This window comes from Propithecus coquereli, unplaced genomic scaffold, assembly GCF_000956105.1.
Source record: "Propithecus coquereli isolate 6110/MARCELLA unplaced genomic scaffold, Pcoq_1.0 Scaffold3, whole genome shotgun sequence".
In the NCBI taxonomy this organism is placed as follows: domain Eukaryota; kingdom Metazoa; phylum Chordata; class Mammalia; order Primates; family Indriidae; genus Propithecus; species Propithecus coquereli.
The window spans coordinates 5,911,233-5,928,897 of NW_012148618.1; the positions used below are offsets into that span (position 1 = coordinate 5,911,233).

Genomic DNA, 17,665 nt, shown 5'->3' on the forward strand with positions numbered 1-17,665 from the left:
TTTAGCTGTCCGATTAATTTCTTTCTATTTAGTAGAGACGGGGTCTCGCTCTTGCTCAGGCTGGTTTCGAACTCCTGAGCTCAAACAATCCACCTGCTTCGGCCTCCCAGAGTGCTAGGATTACAGGTGTGAGCCACCACGCCTGGCCCTCTTTCTTTTTTTTTTAGACAGTCTCGCTCTGATATCCCTGGTAAAATGTATTGGCGTCATCGTAGCTCATTGCAGCCTCAAACTCCTGGGCTCAAGCGATCCTCCTGCCTCAGCCTCCTGAGCAGCTGGGACTACAGGCACATGCCAGGATGCCTGGCTAATTTTTCTATTTTTAGTATAGATGGAGTCTCGCTCTTGCTCAGGCTGCTCTGTGAACTCATGAACTCAAGCAATCCTCCTATCTCTCCTCCCAAAGTGCTGGGATTACAGGCATGAGCCACCGCACCAGCTGACATAAACTCTTAATGTCAGTACCTCTTTTGACCCCTCTTGGGTGTATTGGAGTCATTCCTAAGAATCAAGTCAGATCCTGTAGGTTCCACATTTTGAGGATCTTTTACAAGAACCAACTAGCACTGGCTCAAGGAGGCAGCTATCTGGGGACATAATTTTCTTAAGATTAGCAGTGGGGCAAGACGTCAGGTCTGGGTTCTAATCTTTCTTCAGAGACAACACTAGATGATCCTTCATTCTTTCAACAAATATTAATTGAGCAACTATTATGTAAACCAGACTTTGTGCTAAAGCTGTGAATTAGATACATAAGGTCCCTGTTCTCACAGGACTGATATTCTCATGTAGGTGTGTGTATGGAAGTACGTATACACTGTTTAGAATAAGACAAAAAAAAAAAAACAGAGGAAGTAGAGTCTCTCAAAAATGTATTAATTATTTTAAATGCTAATGGAAACTTGAAACCATCAGAACACAATAAATACCTTCGATGCTCTGTGGGCCGACGAGATTCATGGCCTGGTGAGCTGGATATTCCACCCGTGGCCTGGCAATGCCCAACTGCTCCATAACACCATGGAGCAGCCTCTGGATATCTGTTTCTGAGACCCGGTCAGGGGTCCGTGGGTTATAGGCAAATGCTGGAGTCCATCCGATAGCCAGCCAAAACAGTAGGCCAGATAGCACGGTAGAGAACATCACGGAGACCATTTTTAACCTACAGAAAAAAGACCAAACTTATATCTACTGGCCACAATTGGCAATTGTGATAATATAGTTGTGACGATGCAATCATGTAACCACTCCAGGTTGTGGTTCAAGGACCACCCAGAAAGGGACCACAAAGGAAAATCCTTAGACGTTTGCTTTTGACTTAAGTGGCCATGCCAGGCAGAACATCACTGTGGAAAGGGATTAAAGAAATGAAACAGAGGTATCCAATTCCCTGTTTGCATTCTTGGGAAAGCTAGGCAGTTCTCACTCATAATGTTTCTTCCCCTTGCAGCTCCCTGAAAGTTCCCTATTACCCTTAACTTCACCACTCTCTCCCTCTCTTACTAAAACAAACCAAAATTTGCTTCAATTGTGAGAAAGAGAGAGAGGGTGACATCTTGAGTTTTGCCAGTCTCGGGGAAGGAAAAGCTAACAGGAGGGAGTTAGGAAAACATAAACAGCAAAGAAGTACAGAAAGGTTAGGAGTGGTGATTGAAAGTGGGGGCAGCGAACATCTCAGCTTAGCAAACATCTAATGTGTTTGAGATTCTGAGGGGAATGGAAATATACACAGCTCAGGCCCTGCCCTGCAATCTGGCAGGGTAGATGAGGAATGCTTGCTCAGCCTCGTGCTACCTGATTGACCTTCCTTGGCTGAGTGCCTCCGCTTCCTTCTCTGCAAAATAGGGAAAAATAAAAGCATCTACCTAATAGGGTTGTTGTGGGAGTGTGTGAATACACGTAAGAGGGTCTGGACAAATGCCAGACACAGAGTGAGCCCCTATGTTGCTATTATTATGTTGCTAATATTGCCTTACAGTTCTGGGGTTAGCATCTGGGGAGGCAGGAGCAATGAAGGGAAGACAAAGCAGATGAAGGAGACAGAGCAAACTAGTCTGGGGAGTCAGCCTGTGCTGAATGATGGCTTCTATGGATATGCCTGCAGAACCAGGCAACATCCTTGCCGCTCCCCTTGCAGCTGCTTAACCTGTTTTGGATGGATGCTTCAGGCAGCAGCCCTGCAAGCCCTCCTTTGGATCACTCTGCAGGGGGTGGGAGGAGGCAAAACTGTGCATTTTCTTTCCTGAAACTAAATATTTACACCCTCTAATTTCTTTTTCTGCAAAAGAAAGGCTTTTTCCAGCCATCGCTAGATACAAACCCTTTACTCCTCAAAGAGCTGAGAACAGCTCTTTATTGGAACAGCAATTCTGATGGCAAGGGCCGGAGACAGACGCCAATCTCTCCATCCATCTCCATTTTTCCCTTGTCCGCTCTCAATGCTGGGTGTCTGTTTCATTTCCACCCCAGCCAACGCCATTGATTTCAAGAACTACCCCATCTCCTCCCTCTGTATTCCTTTCCCCTTATTTATAGCAAACCACCTAATCCGCCACCCATCCTTTGTCTGACCCCAGCCTCTAGCACAAGGATTTCAGCAGGACGCCCTCCCCCACTCGGGTGGGCGGCAGGAGGCCTAGCCGGCATCTGTGCAGTACTCACCGAGGGGCTGCCGGAGGAGCCTACCGCAGTCCAGGCTGGGCCTCGGTAGGGGTCGCACCGGGAGCGGGCGAGCTGGAGAGCTCGTGCGTCACCTCCCTCCGCATCTTAGCTCCGCCCCGGCCCCTCCTCCAGCAGGTGGAAGTCGCCTCCCCAGGACTCTGCAGAACGCATCCCAGATGCGTGTGTGCCTCTCACCCAGAGCCACACAGCACTTCAACCCACGTATTCTGCATACAAACCTCTTGACTATGAAACCTCTTTCTCCACCGACCTGCAGGAGGGTCAATCTCAACAATGTGCCCAATTGCTACCATAGCACATCTTTAATTTTGCCACCCTCTAGAAGTTTTTTGTTTTTAAGTCTTTTAGCTTGAAGAGGGAAGAGACAATGAATGGTAGGAGTGAAACAAAAGATGAAGTCCTAAGAGCTCTTAATGATGGCTATGATAAGGTACATAAAGCTTTCAGGAGCACTGTTATTGAGCTGGAAAACTATGGGGATATTTACTACAAGCTAGAAACTTCTGTTAAAATGCTAAACTTGAAAATCTAAAGAATGTTAGGTCTGAGTGTTATTGTAAACTTCCACACCAAAAATAAAGTAAAATTCCACTTTGGCCTGAAGAGAAACCATACTCCCAGCATATTGCAGAAATATATCCGGGTAGGCCCAGAATTATTTTCTGTTATTGAACAGGGCTTATGGAGCACCTACTATGTGCAATCTTGAACATTTGGAACTTGTTCAAATACAAAAATTGAAATGTAAAGCCATACAATACAATATATATAGTACTGCAAGTTTCTTTCATCAAGACTGGGGATGTCTTTTCAAGCTAAAAAAAAAAAAAGAAAAAGAAAAAGACAGGGGATGGATGAGTAGAGTACCTGGGGGTCTGAGAATAACTGAGTAACTTGATGAGGTTAGAATCTAGATTTCTTTACCTTAGATCTACACAGCGAACCCATTATCATCTGCAGCAATCTTAAGCAATGAATAGAAGCTGGCAAAATTCATTCATGAGACACAGGGCCCTTTGTTTTAAAGCCAAGCCTCCTTGCTAGTGTTTTTGCTTGCATGCCTCTCTTCTGTTTCCTGCTGTTTAGGTGCATGCTAAATCACAGACGATGCTGGGGTTTAATATTTATTTTTTGAAACAAGGTCTCACTCTGTTTCCTGAACTAGAGTGCAGTGGTGTCATCATAGCTCACTACAACCTCAAACTCCTGCGCTCATAATCCTCCTGCCTTCTGAGTAGCTGGGACTACAGGTGTGTGCCACAATGTCCAGCTAATTTTTAAAATATTTGTAAAGACAGGGTCTCGCTATGTTGCTCAGGCTGGTCCTGAACTCCTGGCCTCAAGCGATCCTCCTGCCTTGGCGTCCCAAAGTGCTAAGATTACAGGCCTGAGCCACTGCACCCAGCCAAATACTACTGATGTATAATGAGACTTTTCTCAATTCTGATTATCACTTTAGCATTGTTCACTGTTACCCTCACTTTATGCTTGGAAAAAATGAAGTCACGACTTAACTACTTTTGTGTTGAGTGGAAATTTGACTGAAATACACCAAAATGCCTATGCTTCATATCAAAGTGGCTATATTAAAAACAAACATATATTCTGGATTTGATTATTAAAATTCTATATTAAATTCTTAGTGATTATAGAATGTGGCCAGTCTAATTTAAGTTCTACGTAGTAAATTGTATTGTTTGTTGCTCATAAGATAACCAAATTAACATTAGATCTTTATTTATACTTATAAGATAAAGTGAAAAGAATCCTTGAAGTTACTACTGCACATGTCCACTTTTGACTTTGTAACATATATTTGTATATCATTTGATCAAATATCCCATGAAGTTGGTAACATTATCTCCATTTTGTATAAGAAAAAATGAGAACATAGATTAAATCAAGTCTAAAACTCAGCTTTCCTGACTGCAATTACCATGCCTCCAAGCTATACATTTTCGTATTCCTATAATACTCTGTATTGCAGCTTTCAGCTAACAAAAATGGAACATGTGGGTAGTTTTCTAAAAAAAATACATTTTTCATTATTGATTCATCCCTCAGAAAAACCACTAATTCAGGTGGTTTGTACAGTTAATTTCCTATGCCTTCTTCCTGAATTAGTCTTCCAATTAAACATTTCATCCCTCCCCCATTATATAAAATGACATTAATACATTTTTAAAAATTCAAAAGTGAAGTTAAAGAAAATGTTTATACCAGACAACATATATCTCAAAGTGTATGAATGTTGTCTCTACTTAAAATTAGAAATACCATAAACATCTGAAATGCATATCTAGGCTATATTATCAACCTATTTGATATCAGATATGTATATCTACAGATTTATAGTCTTTATATAAGTCAAATACTTACTCTGAGAAGGCACTGATTCCTAGGTAATGAATACAGAAACGGGAAATAGCTTTGAAATAAAACAGATATACTGGCATCAAGTACAGCTTGGTAAAGCAAACATTTGATGACTTGAAATTGCCCATCCATACACACACTGGAAGTCTGCTTGTTCAGGGTGGTGTGCAATGCTGCTCAAATCTGCTCCAACACCTAAACATGGCCTTCTAACTGACCTGCAAAACTATCTTTAATGGTTGATTCTGTCTTATTCCTTCCTCTAAAACCTAAAGAATATGTTCTGTTGTTTATAATACTCTTTCTTTAAAGATTTTTAATTTGTAATAATTTAAAATATAAACTTAGGCAGATTTGCTTGAACATTGGTGCATGTTCTGAATGGCACTTTGAATTTCATTAGAGTCTCAGGCAAGTAATTTTCCAGAAAGTTATCTTTAATATCTATGCTAAATAAATAACATTTACACACAAGACAAAATCATCATAGGTTTTTATCCAAGTAAAATGTACAGAGGTGCATCAAGTATTCTAAAATCAAGCATCTACATGAGAAATCATCTTGATTACACTTTTTTAAAGTTTAATTATTCCTCTTTAAATAGTTTCCATTTCTATATCGGACAAAACAGATACAAATGTATTTGTGCAAATTATCTTTAAAAACACAATATGGCTTAAAAGTCATCAATTACTTCTACATCCTAATATATGAGCACATTTTAGTCTTTATTCTGCCTTAGCCATTTTCTTAGTTCAAGTGAACACATGGTACATCTACAGATGACATAAACCAAAGTACTCTGCCCCAAAGAATAATTAGGATGCTATTGAAGAAAATTAATTTCTAGGGATTTTGGTAAAGACAATACACATTAATATAATTCACAACATAATATTTGCAGGGCTTATCTCTTCCCTTTACACACTAGAAATTTATTATAGAAACCTTATCGACTTGGAGGAATAACAGGAAATAGGCACAACTTGCTCCGCTCTTCCTGTCACACACAAAAATCATGCAATTTTCAAAACTTGATTTCTTATAAAGCCAGTCAATAATTTCTTTAAGAAGGTAAAGTCTAACTTCCGCTTTAAGAGATCACAATAAAATTAAAGTTTAAATACTGCCATAATTAAGAAAAACAAAGTAGTTATTCATACAAGTATAGAAATCCAAGTTCCTTATGCAGTGAAGTTAAAATGTTTTAGAGAAAATCTACTGGTTAACAATCACCCTGAGCTAAGAATTAACATGTGGATTATCCTGCAAGTCATATCACCAATTGTTTGCTTTATTTACATTAACGACAAGTATAACATTTATCAATTACAAGTCTACAGGTTTACTTGTTGGTAGTAGTTGAGTTTTTCCGATAGGATTTTTTGGAGAACCTTTGTACCAGACCCTTTCTTTTTCTGATGGTTTCCTAAGGACCCTATTATTTATCTCAGGAAAAAAGCTCATATTGTTATTTACAACAGATTTTGATATATCCTGATTAGTCAGGTCATCCAAGGGAACCTTAACTTGGCCATCAGATATCATTTCCTGTTCACAAACTCTATTAAACCTAAGAGAAGCATTCGCTGAATCTGGGTGTTTCTTGATCTTTAAGAAAGATTTAGAAGTTAACTCCATGCTTGATTTTGAAATTGCACCAACATTTGACTGTTCACATGATGTAGACTTCTGTTCTTTAGGACATGATTTGGTACATGAAGCAAAGGGATCCTTTGATGTATTTTCTACACAAGAGGGAAGAGCACCGTCACAGCTCACTGACTTAACCAGAGGAGAAGCAGCATCACCAAGACTCACCAACTTATGCCTTACAGGTTGCCTGCCATACTCCAACAAAGAATTAATTCTTCTGACAGACTGACGGACAGGAGTACGCTGAAACTTAAGAGGTGACTTAACTTTTGTTCTATTTGGTTCATTTAAAGAAAGCTTGTTAAACCACTGTATGTGATCTGAAACCTTCCCATGTTCTGTCATTTGTAAACTTTCAGAAAAAGTTTTACCACATGTTTCCACCAGTGACTGCTGTTTAGCGATTCTCATAGGCCTAGGTTTTGACAAGTTTGTCATAATACATGTACTCTGCTGTGAGGAAGAGGATCTAGCCTCATCCTCCCTAGAAGCTGCATGTTTCAGTGAGTTCTCTTCCATCATATTCTCATTCTCCTTTAATTCAGTATTTAGTTTATCCCTTGGATACTGTTTCTTCATTTGTTCATCACTGGAGAATTCTTGCTTGCTGAAATAATCTTTTGGTATATTTGAATGATTGTCTTCTTCATGTTCCACCTTCACCTGAATTGAATAACATTTTATACCTGCTTCTCTGTCAAATTTTTGAGTTTGATGTGGTGAAAAGTCTCTTTCTGAAATATGATTTTCATCTTCATCAGTGTGGTGTTCATAATTTTCCTTTGATTCTATTACAGTCAAATCATTAGGTTCAAATACATTTTTCTCTGGGCTATATTCTGTGTAAGATGTTTCTTTTACTTTCTCCATATTAGTTATTGATGACTGCCTATGATTTATCAATGCAGGAAGATTACTTCCAGATTCAGAAAATGCCTTCTGAATTTTCGCCAAAGTCTCTGTGGTCAAGTTATTTTCATCCCCACTAAGGGAGCTTCCCATTACGTTGCTATTACGCTTATTGTTTAAATCAGAAGCAATAAGTTCATATGAAGAAGCAGGTGACTTTTCAACAGTAATATCAGGCTCCAAAGAAGAGTTTTCTACCTCAGGATTTCCCACTACTGAAGAAGCTCCATTTGCATCTATTTCTTGAAAACTTGAATTACTAGGTCCTGTCCAAGACATCCGATAATTTGTCCCATCTAGTCGCTCGGGAGTTAGTAAGTTTTCCTCAGACTTACTGATCTTTTTTGAACCTAAAATAAAGCAATTCAGTGTTTTTAATCCTTTGTATCCAACTATATTTTGAAATATTATCCAAATACATGGCAAATAAAGGCACTAAGGACCAAATTCCAATAAAGACTTGTGTTAAAATACATAATTTTTAATATAAAAATGTCAGTCATTTTATATTTACATCTATAAGAATTCTCCAATTGTTGACAGGAATTTAAATATTTTTACTATTCAAACATGAAATTTTAATTTCTAGGAAGTAAAGTACTTGATACATTTTATCACTAAGAAAAAGCAACTAAAGTAGGATTTTTGGGTAAAACTCTAACAGTATCATGTAAATGTACCTTTCTTTGGTAACCTTTCATCAATATCTGGACTAAAAAGCAGACCTGTTTTTACAGATTCAATCCTATTTTTTAAACTTCGTTGATTTGCAAGTCGCCGGCCAACATTTTCACATCTATTGACATCAGAACATCCATTCTGCACAGAAAAGAAAAATTAAAAAGGTCTGGTTAAGAAATAAGCCTAGTTAATTGAAAATATTAAGACAAAGTAAATTTTTTTGTAGTTATCAAAATCTATAGCTGATTAAAAAGGCATATATAATTGGGAAACAATTTTATAACAAATACAAATATTCTTGCCTGCTAATGAAAATTATAATTATTTGACTTGGCAATTAGTTGATATTTTATGATCTAAAATAAAACATACTTGCATATTCATTAATTAAAAACATTTTCTCTTGTGCTGACTCTGTGCTAGGGCCTGTTCACAAATTATGAAAAACAAATCCTAGATCAAAATCTTACCCTTATTACATTCTATTTAAATGCGAGACTTAGACCAAAACAAGATAAACAATAAATTATATTATATAAATACAATATACAAGAGAAAAGTAAAACAGGGTAAGAAGGATATGGAGTGGTGAATGGTAGGAGTGTAATTTTAAATAGGATGATCAGAAGATGATTTGTGAGTAAAGAACAAAAAAGGCAAGAGCCATGAAAATTTAAGGGGGAAGAACACTACCCAGTGCAATCTCTGAGGCTGGAGCAAAGTCTGGCATGATCACAAACAGCAAGGTCAGAGTGAATGGAGCAGAGTGAATAATGGGGACAGGAGTAGGGACTGGAGAGGCAGCCTGGGAGCAAATCACCTGGAGCCTTGCAGGTCTATGTGAGAACTCTGGCTTTTATCCAGAATGAAATTCGAGGGTTCTGAGCAGAGAAATGATACAACTTAACCTGGGTTTTAGAAGTATAATTTTGGCTACAGTAATGTAGCAAGAATAGAGGAAGGTAGACCTATAGTAGGAGCTTACTACAGTAATCCAGCTGAAAGACGACAGAACTTAAGAGAAAGTAGGAAAAGTAGTACTAGTGAAAACTGGTCAGTTTGGAGATACTCTGAAAGCAGAATTAGACAGGATTCTCTAACAGATTAGACATGATGGTTCATGAGAGAAAAGTGAGGGATCAAGAATGCTGCTAAGGTTTTGACCTAAGTGACTGGAAGAATGAGTTGCCATAACTGAGATAAGGAAAACTGTAGTTAGAAGTTTTAGTGGCAGGGGGTGGGGTAGTGGACAGTGGCAGCAAAGAGATGCACCTCAGGAGCTCTTTTTGGGACAGGTTACACTTGAGCTATCTATTGAATTAGATATCCAAGTAGGAAAGTCAAATAGGTAGACGTTAAGAAACAAGAAAGTTGTTCAGGAGAGTATTTTGGGCTGGAGAACTTAAGTTTGGAAGTTTTAAGTAAATACAGGTTAAGCATTCCAATTCTGGAAAACTAAAATCCAAAGTGCTCTGAAATCTGAAACTATTTGAGCACTGACATGTCACTCAAATAAAATGCTCATTGGAGCATTTCAGATTTTCAGATTAGGGATGCAGAACTGTTAAGTATAATGCAAATATTCCAAAATCCAAAAAAAAAAAAAAAAAAAAAATCTGAAATCTGAAACACTTCTGATCCCAGGCATTTTAGATAAGGGAAACTGAACCTGTATATAATGTTTACAACTGGTGATCATCTTAAGTGACTGGAGAGAGAAAAGAGAAGTCCAAGTACTAAGCTTTGGGCACGTAGACGTCAGGGAATTTTGAAAAGTAGCCAGTGAAGAAGCAAGGAAAGAAAATATCCCAAAGACCAAAGAGGAGTAGGTGATCAGCTGTGTCAAGCCCTGCTGACAGGTCAAGTCAAATAAGGACTGATGTTTGACCAACTGGTTTGAGCAACATTTAATTCATGGGTGACCCTGATGAGAGCAGTTTCCGTAGAGTATTGGGAGAAAAGTCTGATTGGAATTGATTTAAGCAGAGTAGAAAAAGAAGAACTAGAGATATCAACTCAAGTATAGGAGTTTGGTATAAAGAGAACAGAATGGGACAGTAGCTAGAGGAGAGGCAGGGTCAAGAGTGTCTTTTGTGCATTATAAACAGATTAGTGAAATGGCAAGACACTTACTACATCTTTGCTATTTTTCCCTAGACCAAATTTCAAACGAAGAGATCTTCGAACATTTTCTTTACAACTGATTTTAGGAGAGAAGCAGCCTGCTTTTCCTGATTCCACCCTGAAAAGAGAGAAATTAAAAATGTCAGTTTATGGTATAAACACCAGAGAAATTCTTACAAAATGAAATTTGAGAGAGTCTACAGTAAATCATATTGCTAATAATTGAGCAGAATAATAATTTTTTAAAACCAGTTAAATTTTAAGGTACCGTATGTGAACCCTGCATTTGCATATAAAAACAATCTGTTTATGATGTTATTTAGTCACTTATGCATTGGAATCATTGGAATAGACTAATGATTTTTAAACTAACAGGACATTATAAAACTACACCATCAGCATAAAAGGATTCTGAGCAAGTAAAGCGAACTCAAATTAAGAATCTTTCTCTGGTGGACATTTGATTAATAAGACTATAAAGGCAGAAGGGATTTTTAAAATTTATGATTCTTGGTAGAATAAAATGTTTTACTAACTATTTATATACCAAATATATATCCAATGTAAACAAAACGTCCTGGATAAATTACCTGCAAACTTTTTTGCCTGCAATTCTTTTACTTCTCCTTGGCACACCTGTACTGATCAAATGATTTCCACTGATGGCTACAGGAGAGAATGAACTCTGAGATGACCCTTCTGAGCTTGTATCAATGTGAACTATAAAAATAAGCACATGTAACATACCATACATACTTATTTTCCTTTTAAAATGTAAAATATCAACAGCAACAATTAGATTTAAAGCCTTAATTTCTACCCCCAAGCAACAATAGTAATTGATTTCTGGTTAGAAACTTTAGGTGTCAGATAGCCCAACTCAACTAAAAAAGGTATCCATTTCTTACTTTTGAGTTGTCAATTAAAGGTCAGATTCAGCATGACTTTCACATTAGAGTTTTGCTTTAAATTCTTTTAATAATACAAGGAAGGCGTGGGCACTGTTGTAGATTGAAGAGAAAGCTTTGGAGACAGACTTGACTTGAATTTGCCCTATCACTTAGTAAATGGCTTTAGGCTCTTAAAATGGATTTCTATAATGAATATAAATATTACTGTTATGTATATACAATGTCTAATATAGTATGCGGTATATAATATTAAGTAATACTATTATGAAAAATAAGCTATAGACAAACAAGGTGCAGTCTGAGTATCTGGGATATACCTGCTAGCCAACTGCTGTCCACCTGACTCTGGAATGTAATTTATCCAACATTTTTGGAAAACAAACAAAAACTAATTATCTATAACACATGCCTAACCACCTGGCCACTGTTGTGTTCCATGAGAATAACTCGTAGTTAAAACAGAAGCTCAGTTCAACACCATTTATATCATGAAATCGACTATAGTAAAAAAATCATGAAAAAAGTAAAATAGTTATGAACACAGGCTCTGTATACATTTGACTTATGTTTTTTAATAATATCCAGTATACGCTCAACAAATATGAACCCTCTCAGTTCATTATTGTTATTGATAAAGAATTCACAAAGCTCCCAGAAAAAATACAATCATTACGGTGACTTTTGGGGTGCATTTGACTGAAGAAAATTTTGGAAACCAATATAACATATCCAATGCAACCTAGGTAGCTTTATTACAGGGCTGCAGTCTAGTCATTTTGAAAATGGGTAGTGGTCACAGGAAGCACAGTCAGAATATATGGAATGATGCAAATTTATCACATATATAAGAACAAAATTAATATATACTCAATGGACTATAGATCAATGTTGTTGCCTTTATATATTTTAAAAAGCATCATATTGTTATAATCTAAACTTAGAAATCAGCCTATTTTCAATTTTGCAAATGAATTTATTGAGTTGTGGCACAGAAAGTAGGGACAAAGAAAAATGGTGAGTTAAAAATAATAGGATTACTGTTGTTGAACCTTTAAATTTTTTGAAAAGGAATCAACAAGTTTATTTCCTTGGGGAAGATGCTATAAAGCTAATAAACAAAGGCAGGTAGAACTATAATTCTCATTTGCCATTTGGAAAATGTCCCCCAAATTGGAAAGGCTTTTAAATATTAAAAAAACAAAAATAACTATATTACTTTAAAGGAGTTTAAGTCTCCAACCTCAGAATACTGAATGAGCTACAGACATAAGATTCAGAGTTCTTATCATTTTACTTTAATAAGCCATAGAGAACCTATGATACTGTTCAACTTTTTAGTAGAATAAACAAGGAAAGTATAAACCTTTTCAATAACAGAAACAAAAGAGAGGCTTTTGGGAAGAAGAGCTCACATAACTCAGCTAATGAATTCAAAATGAAACACCATCTGAAACCAACAAAATAAAAATCTAAAAGATCACCCACATTTTAACTAAATGTGAGATATACAAATATGAGACAGAAGACCCTGGGCTTCATTAGGATTTCATTTCATCTTTGGTTGACCATAAGGTTAACATGAGCCCACTTGTATTTTGCACATGCTGAAAGAGCCAACTCAACCTATGACCAAACTAACAAAAATCTAGTCTCTAAGTTAGCATGAGACTATATTATTTTCAAAGGCTTTGGTTGGCCACATTAGGAACTTATAGTTAATTTGTAAGAAAATAGCTGGGCTGGTAAGAGGTCTAGAAACCATGCCACAAGGAAGAGTATAAACAAAGTTTTAAAGCTTTTATAAAAGGTACTTGAGTCTAAAACTTTAAAATATTCCCATTCTCAAAACTATAATCTGCGATGGTAACACTCCCACTCTGGATTCAGAGATGATCAAACTTTTGGCAACCTTGACTTAACAGAAGATAGCAATAAAGTCATAGCTATAGATCAGAAGTAACTAAAGTAGGATTCGGGATATCTAATCAAATAAATCCCGAGCATCAATGCTACCCACAAAAGCCCAAAATACCACTCTGAAGTTTTGTTTGTTTGTTTGTTTTTGAGACAGGGTCTCGCTCTGTTGCCCAAGCTGGAGTACAGAGTGGTGCAATCATAGCTCACTGTAACTTCAAACTCCTGGGCTCAAGCAATCCTCTTACCCCAGCCTTCTGAGTAGTTGGAACCACAGGCGTGCTCCACCAGGCCCAGCTAATTTTTAAATTTTTTGTAGAGATGGGGTCTCGCTATGTTGCTCAGGCTGGTCTCGAACTTCTGGGCTCAAGGGATCCTCCCAGCTTGGCCTCCCAAAGCACTGGGATACAGGGTGTGAGCCACTGCGCCCAGCCCCACTCTGAGTTTTTATCATAAATTTCAATAAGGCATGGGCATAAAACACACACACACACCCACACACAAATTAATTATATCGAACCAGTGTCTATTTTAAAAGGCAGGGAGCTTCTACCTAGAATAGACATTCATGTTAATGTTTACAGCCCACTTATATAAATTTTATTTGCTACCTGATATTGGTGTAGAACTGCTACTGAAGAGATTACTTGGCAATAGCTCAAAGTTAAAATTGTGCTTGATGGACTTCCTTTTCTTACTTGAGAAACCATGAGACGAATCTACTGGCAGTTTACGTTTAGCATTTGGTGTAAGAATCACTGGTGATACAGATAGCTGGGCTGAAAAAATATCAAAAAGAAAACCAATTTGTTGTTTCTCCTGCAGAGTTGATAAAATACGAAAGCTTTATGTAATTTCTTCTTATAAAGCTATTACTTAGAGCTAACCAAAAAATAACAGGGATACAGTGTCATTATCAATTTTATGTTATACAACTAAATTAAAACTCTGCAATTACTTAAAATGAAAATAAGGAAGCCGCAAAAACGCAAGATTTAAGAAACAGCAGTAACTTAAACCAAATCGACTAAAAGATGCATATGATACACATTGAAGAATATTAACATAGGGAAGAAATTATAGTCAAGGAGTTGAAACAAAACTGATCTAAATATTATTTTTGCTTTTAATCATAACTGAATATTAATCAGTTCGTTTAGTCACTCTGAAAACAAAAGATCATACTGTCTCTTATTAACTGAATGATTTCAGCCACAAGCAACTTAGGATAAAAAAATTCGAACAGACAAACTTGTGGTTCTAAAACAAAAATGAGGTTGAGCTATTTTCACACATTCAATAGCATTTAAATTATAAACAACAGAAAAGTATGATCAAGATTAAAGATGTGACAATAGACTAAAAAAATTTCTTACCTACAATGTTGGGTTCATTATAATGTAATTAGCAATGTCAAAACATAGTATATATTAGTACAACATCTTCATTGAAAATAACATTTGGATTTGCTTAAACTAAATTTGATTAACTAAAGTAAGTTAGGTAATTATTACTATAGTTATTTTTGTAGACTACTATAGAAATTTTCATTTAAATAGATACATATAATAAATACCTACCAATTCTTTCCTGTTGAGGTGTAATAGAGGGTGTTCTGTTAGATTTAAATTTATTTAGTGCTCCACTCACAAAATCTGAAATGCAAAGCATATATAATCATTTAATCTATTATAACTTAACATTTACCTATTTTTCACATATTTGTGGTCTTTTAACATCTTTTATCACCTTATACAATTTTAAAGTTATTTAAGGCTATTTAAGGAACTATTTCAAATTTGAAAGAAATACTAAAGGATATATTTTTACTCCGTTCCCCTATTATACCTCTCTATCCCTTTTAAAAAGGGAGTGTAATACAGAATGAAATATGATACAAATATGTAAAATGTACCAAAAGGGTAGGGAAGAGGGAATCATTACTTGTTGAAGCAAAAGATGATGGTCTGAACTGAGGCAGGAGCAGTGGAAATGGAGGCAAGAATAAAGGTATTTAACAGATTAAGGTGACAACATTTAAGTCATCAATGGGAAGTCAAGATGGGGAAAGAGCAGATAAGGCCACCTAGAATTCTGATTTTGATGACTGAGTAGACAGTGGTGCCACTGAATGAAAAAGGAAATTATGCAAGGAAGAGTTAGACATGCCTATGAGACGCTTGAATGAATATAAATCCATCTGTGGAAAGATCAGGGCTGGAGAAGCCGATCTGGGAGCCATCAGCCCAAAAATGGTAGTTTTTAAAAAATGTGAGTGAGTGAGATCATTTAAGAAAAGGGCAGGCCGGATGCGGTGGCTCACGCCTGTAATCCTAGCTCTCTGGGAGGCCGAGGCGGGCGGATTGTTTGAGCTCAGGAGTTCGAAACCAGCCTGAGCAAGAGCGAGACCCCGTCTCTACTAAAATTAGAAAGAAATTAATTGGACAACTAAAAATATATAGAAAAAATTAGCCGGGCATGGTGGCACATGCCTGTAATCCCAGCTACTCGGGAGGCTGAGGCAGGAGGATCGCTTGAGCCCAGGAGTTTGAGGTTGCTGTGAGCTAGGATGATGCCACGGCACTCACTCTAGCCAGAGTAACACAGTGAGACTCTGTCTCAAAAAAAAAAAAAAAGCAAAGGGCAAAGTGTGAGAAGAAGGTCAGGCATAAAAGAATGGGATATTTAAGAGGTTTTCAGAAAAAGAAAATCCAGAAAATGAGATAAAATAAATGGCCAAAGAGGTAAGGGAACAGGCAGCAAGCATAGTGTTACAAAAAACAAGGAAAAAAAAAAAACACCAAAGAAAGAAATGGCCAAGTGATCAGGGATTCTGAATACAGGCCTAAAAAAAATATACACTTGATTTAGCTATAAGTAAATTGTTATGACTTGAACAGGAATAGTTTTATGCATAAATACTCCCCTAACTTTCAGCCGGATTAATCACCAAATACCACTTAATATGGTTATGTAAATGTATAATCAGTTTAGTAATAACCACTTATGTGTTACTGAGAAATTTTACACCCTCAAGTGAAATAGGTACCAACCAGAGAAGAATATTGAAAACCTCAATTAAGAGCTAGAGATGGACAATGCTCTAACTGGCAGACAATGGCTAATAAAGACAACCTTTATGACACCTGTGCAGTAAAGGAAGTTACTATGGGAGAGGAAAAGGAGACAAAAGAAAAAGGAGAAATGAGAGTCAGAGCAGAAGAAAGAAGAAATAACTGAAGAACAAACAGATTCAGCCACAGTAGATAACATACAATTAGGACAGCACAGCAAAATCAGGACTATTGAAAGACAAACTGTTCCTTCTACACTCTGAAACTATCTCTCTCTTTTTTTTTTTGCCTCTGTGTTTATATCTATTTATAATAACTTTATTCATTCCATAATGACTAGGTATAAGATGATTGAATATCCAATTTTCTATTTTGCCAAAATCTTTATCTGAAACCTATTGCTGGTCTTCCTTGATGGGCATTTTCCTTTTTTTTTTTGACTGCATCATTGGCCACATTGAAGATTCAAACTACCTAGAGTATTTAGAGAAAGGGAAAAACTATGTCTCAATCACTTTATTTAATTTATTTATTATTTTTAAGAGATGGGGTCTTGCTCTGTCACCCAGGCTGGAGTACAGTGGCACGATCATAGATCACTCTAACCTCAAACTCCTGGGCTTAAGCAATCCTTCCACCTCAGCCTCCTGAGTATCTGGGACTACAGGCACACATCACCATGCCTCGCTAATTTTTTTTTTTTTTTTTTGGTAGAGATGAGGTCTCGGTAGGTTACCCAAGCTGGTCTCGAACTCCTCGGCCCAAGGGATCCTCCTGCCTCCACCTCCCCAAAGTGCTGGAATTACAGGCGTGAACCACTGCACCTGCTCCTCGATCCCTTTAACAGTCTCATGAGTTTATATTATTGGTATTTCAGGAAGTACTGCACTAATAAGGGCATCATATGAATCAGCTCAGTACTACACCACCATCTATGAAAGAAGACATTTGTTAGCACAGTGACAATAGGGAAGAGCACACATATATTCATGTACAGTGGCAAGAATAACAAAAATATAATGGACTAAATCACTTTGCAAGAACTTGCCCATGACATCCTGTGTAGATTCTGAGGCAATACAATTGTTGTGAATTGTCATATCTGGCATAAAACTAAGCTAGAGTAACTCACTCATATAATAAATATTTATGAAAATAAAAGTACAAATTCTACAGGATTGCACAATGTGAATATACTTAACATTTTTGAACTATACACTTAAAAATGGTTAAGATGGGGCTGGGCGCGGTGGCTCACGCCTGTAATCCTAGCTCTCTGGGAGGCCGAGGCGGGCGGATTGTTTGAGCTCAGGAGTTCGAAACCAGCCTGAGCAAGA

The 17,665-nt window shown here is 37.0% G+C and overlaps 2 protein-coding genes across 4 annotated transcripts in view; both read right to left on the bottom strand.

Moving 5' to 3' along the window:
• Positions 1-2,890, bottom strand: part of SCG5 (secretogranin V) — a 59,008-nt gene extending 56,118 nt beyond the window's left edge. For both annotated transcript variants that reach the window (XM_012649458.1, XM_012649457.1), the window contains exons 1-2: positions 2,662-2,890; positions 930-1,162 (exon numbers count right to left, since the gene is read on the bottom strand). In XM_012649458.1, coding sequence (XP_012504912.1) covers positions 930-1,155 — 226 coding nt within the window. In that variant the 5' untranslated portion in view covers positions 1,156-1,162; positions 2,662-2,890. The remainder of the gene's footprint in view (positions 1-929; positions 1,163-2,661) is intronic.
• Positions 2,891-6,130: 3,240 nt separating this feature from the next.
• ARHGAP11A (Rho GTPase activating protein 11A) overlaps positions 6,131-17,665 on the bottom strand; it is a 23,578-nt gene continuing 12,043 nt past the window's right edge. The window contains exons 7-12 of one of the 2 annotated variants that reach the window (XM_012649190.1): positions 14,835-14,909; positions 13,866-14,033; positions 11,020-11,149; positions 10,439-10,547; positions 8,305-8,443; positions 6,131-7,974 (exon numbers count right to left, since the gene is read on the bottom strand). In XM_012649190.1, coding sequence (XP_012504644.1) covers positions 6,389-7,974; positions 8,305-8,443; positions 10,439-10,547; positions 11,020-11,149; positions 13,866-14,033; positions 14,835-14,909 — 2,207 coding nt within the window. In that variant the 3' untranslated portion in view covers positions 6,131-6,388. The remainder of the gene's footprint in view (positions 7,975-8,304; positions 8,444-10,438; positions 10,548-11,019; positions 11,150-13,865; positions 14,034-14,834; positions 14,910-17,665) is intronic. The other variant, XM_012649189.1, reaches the window with a different exon arrangement.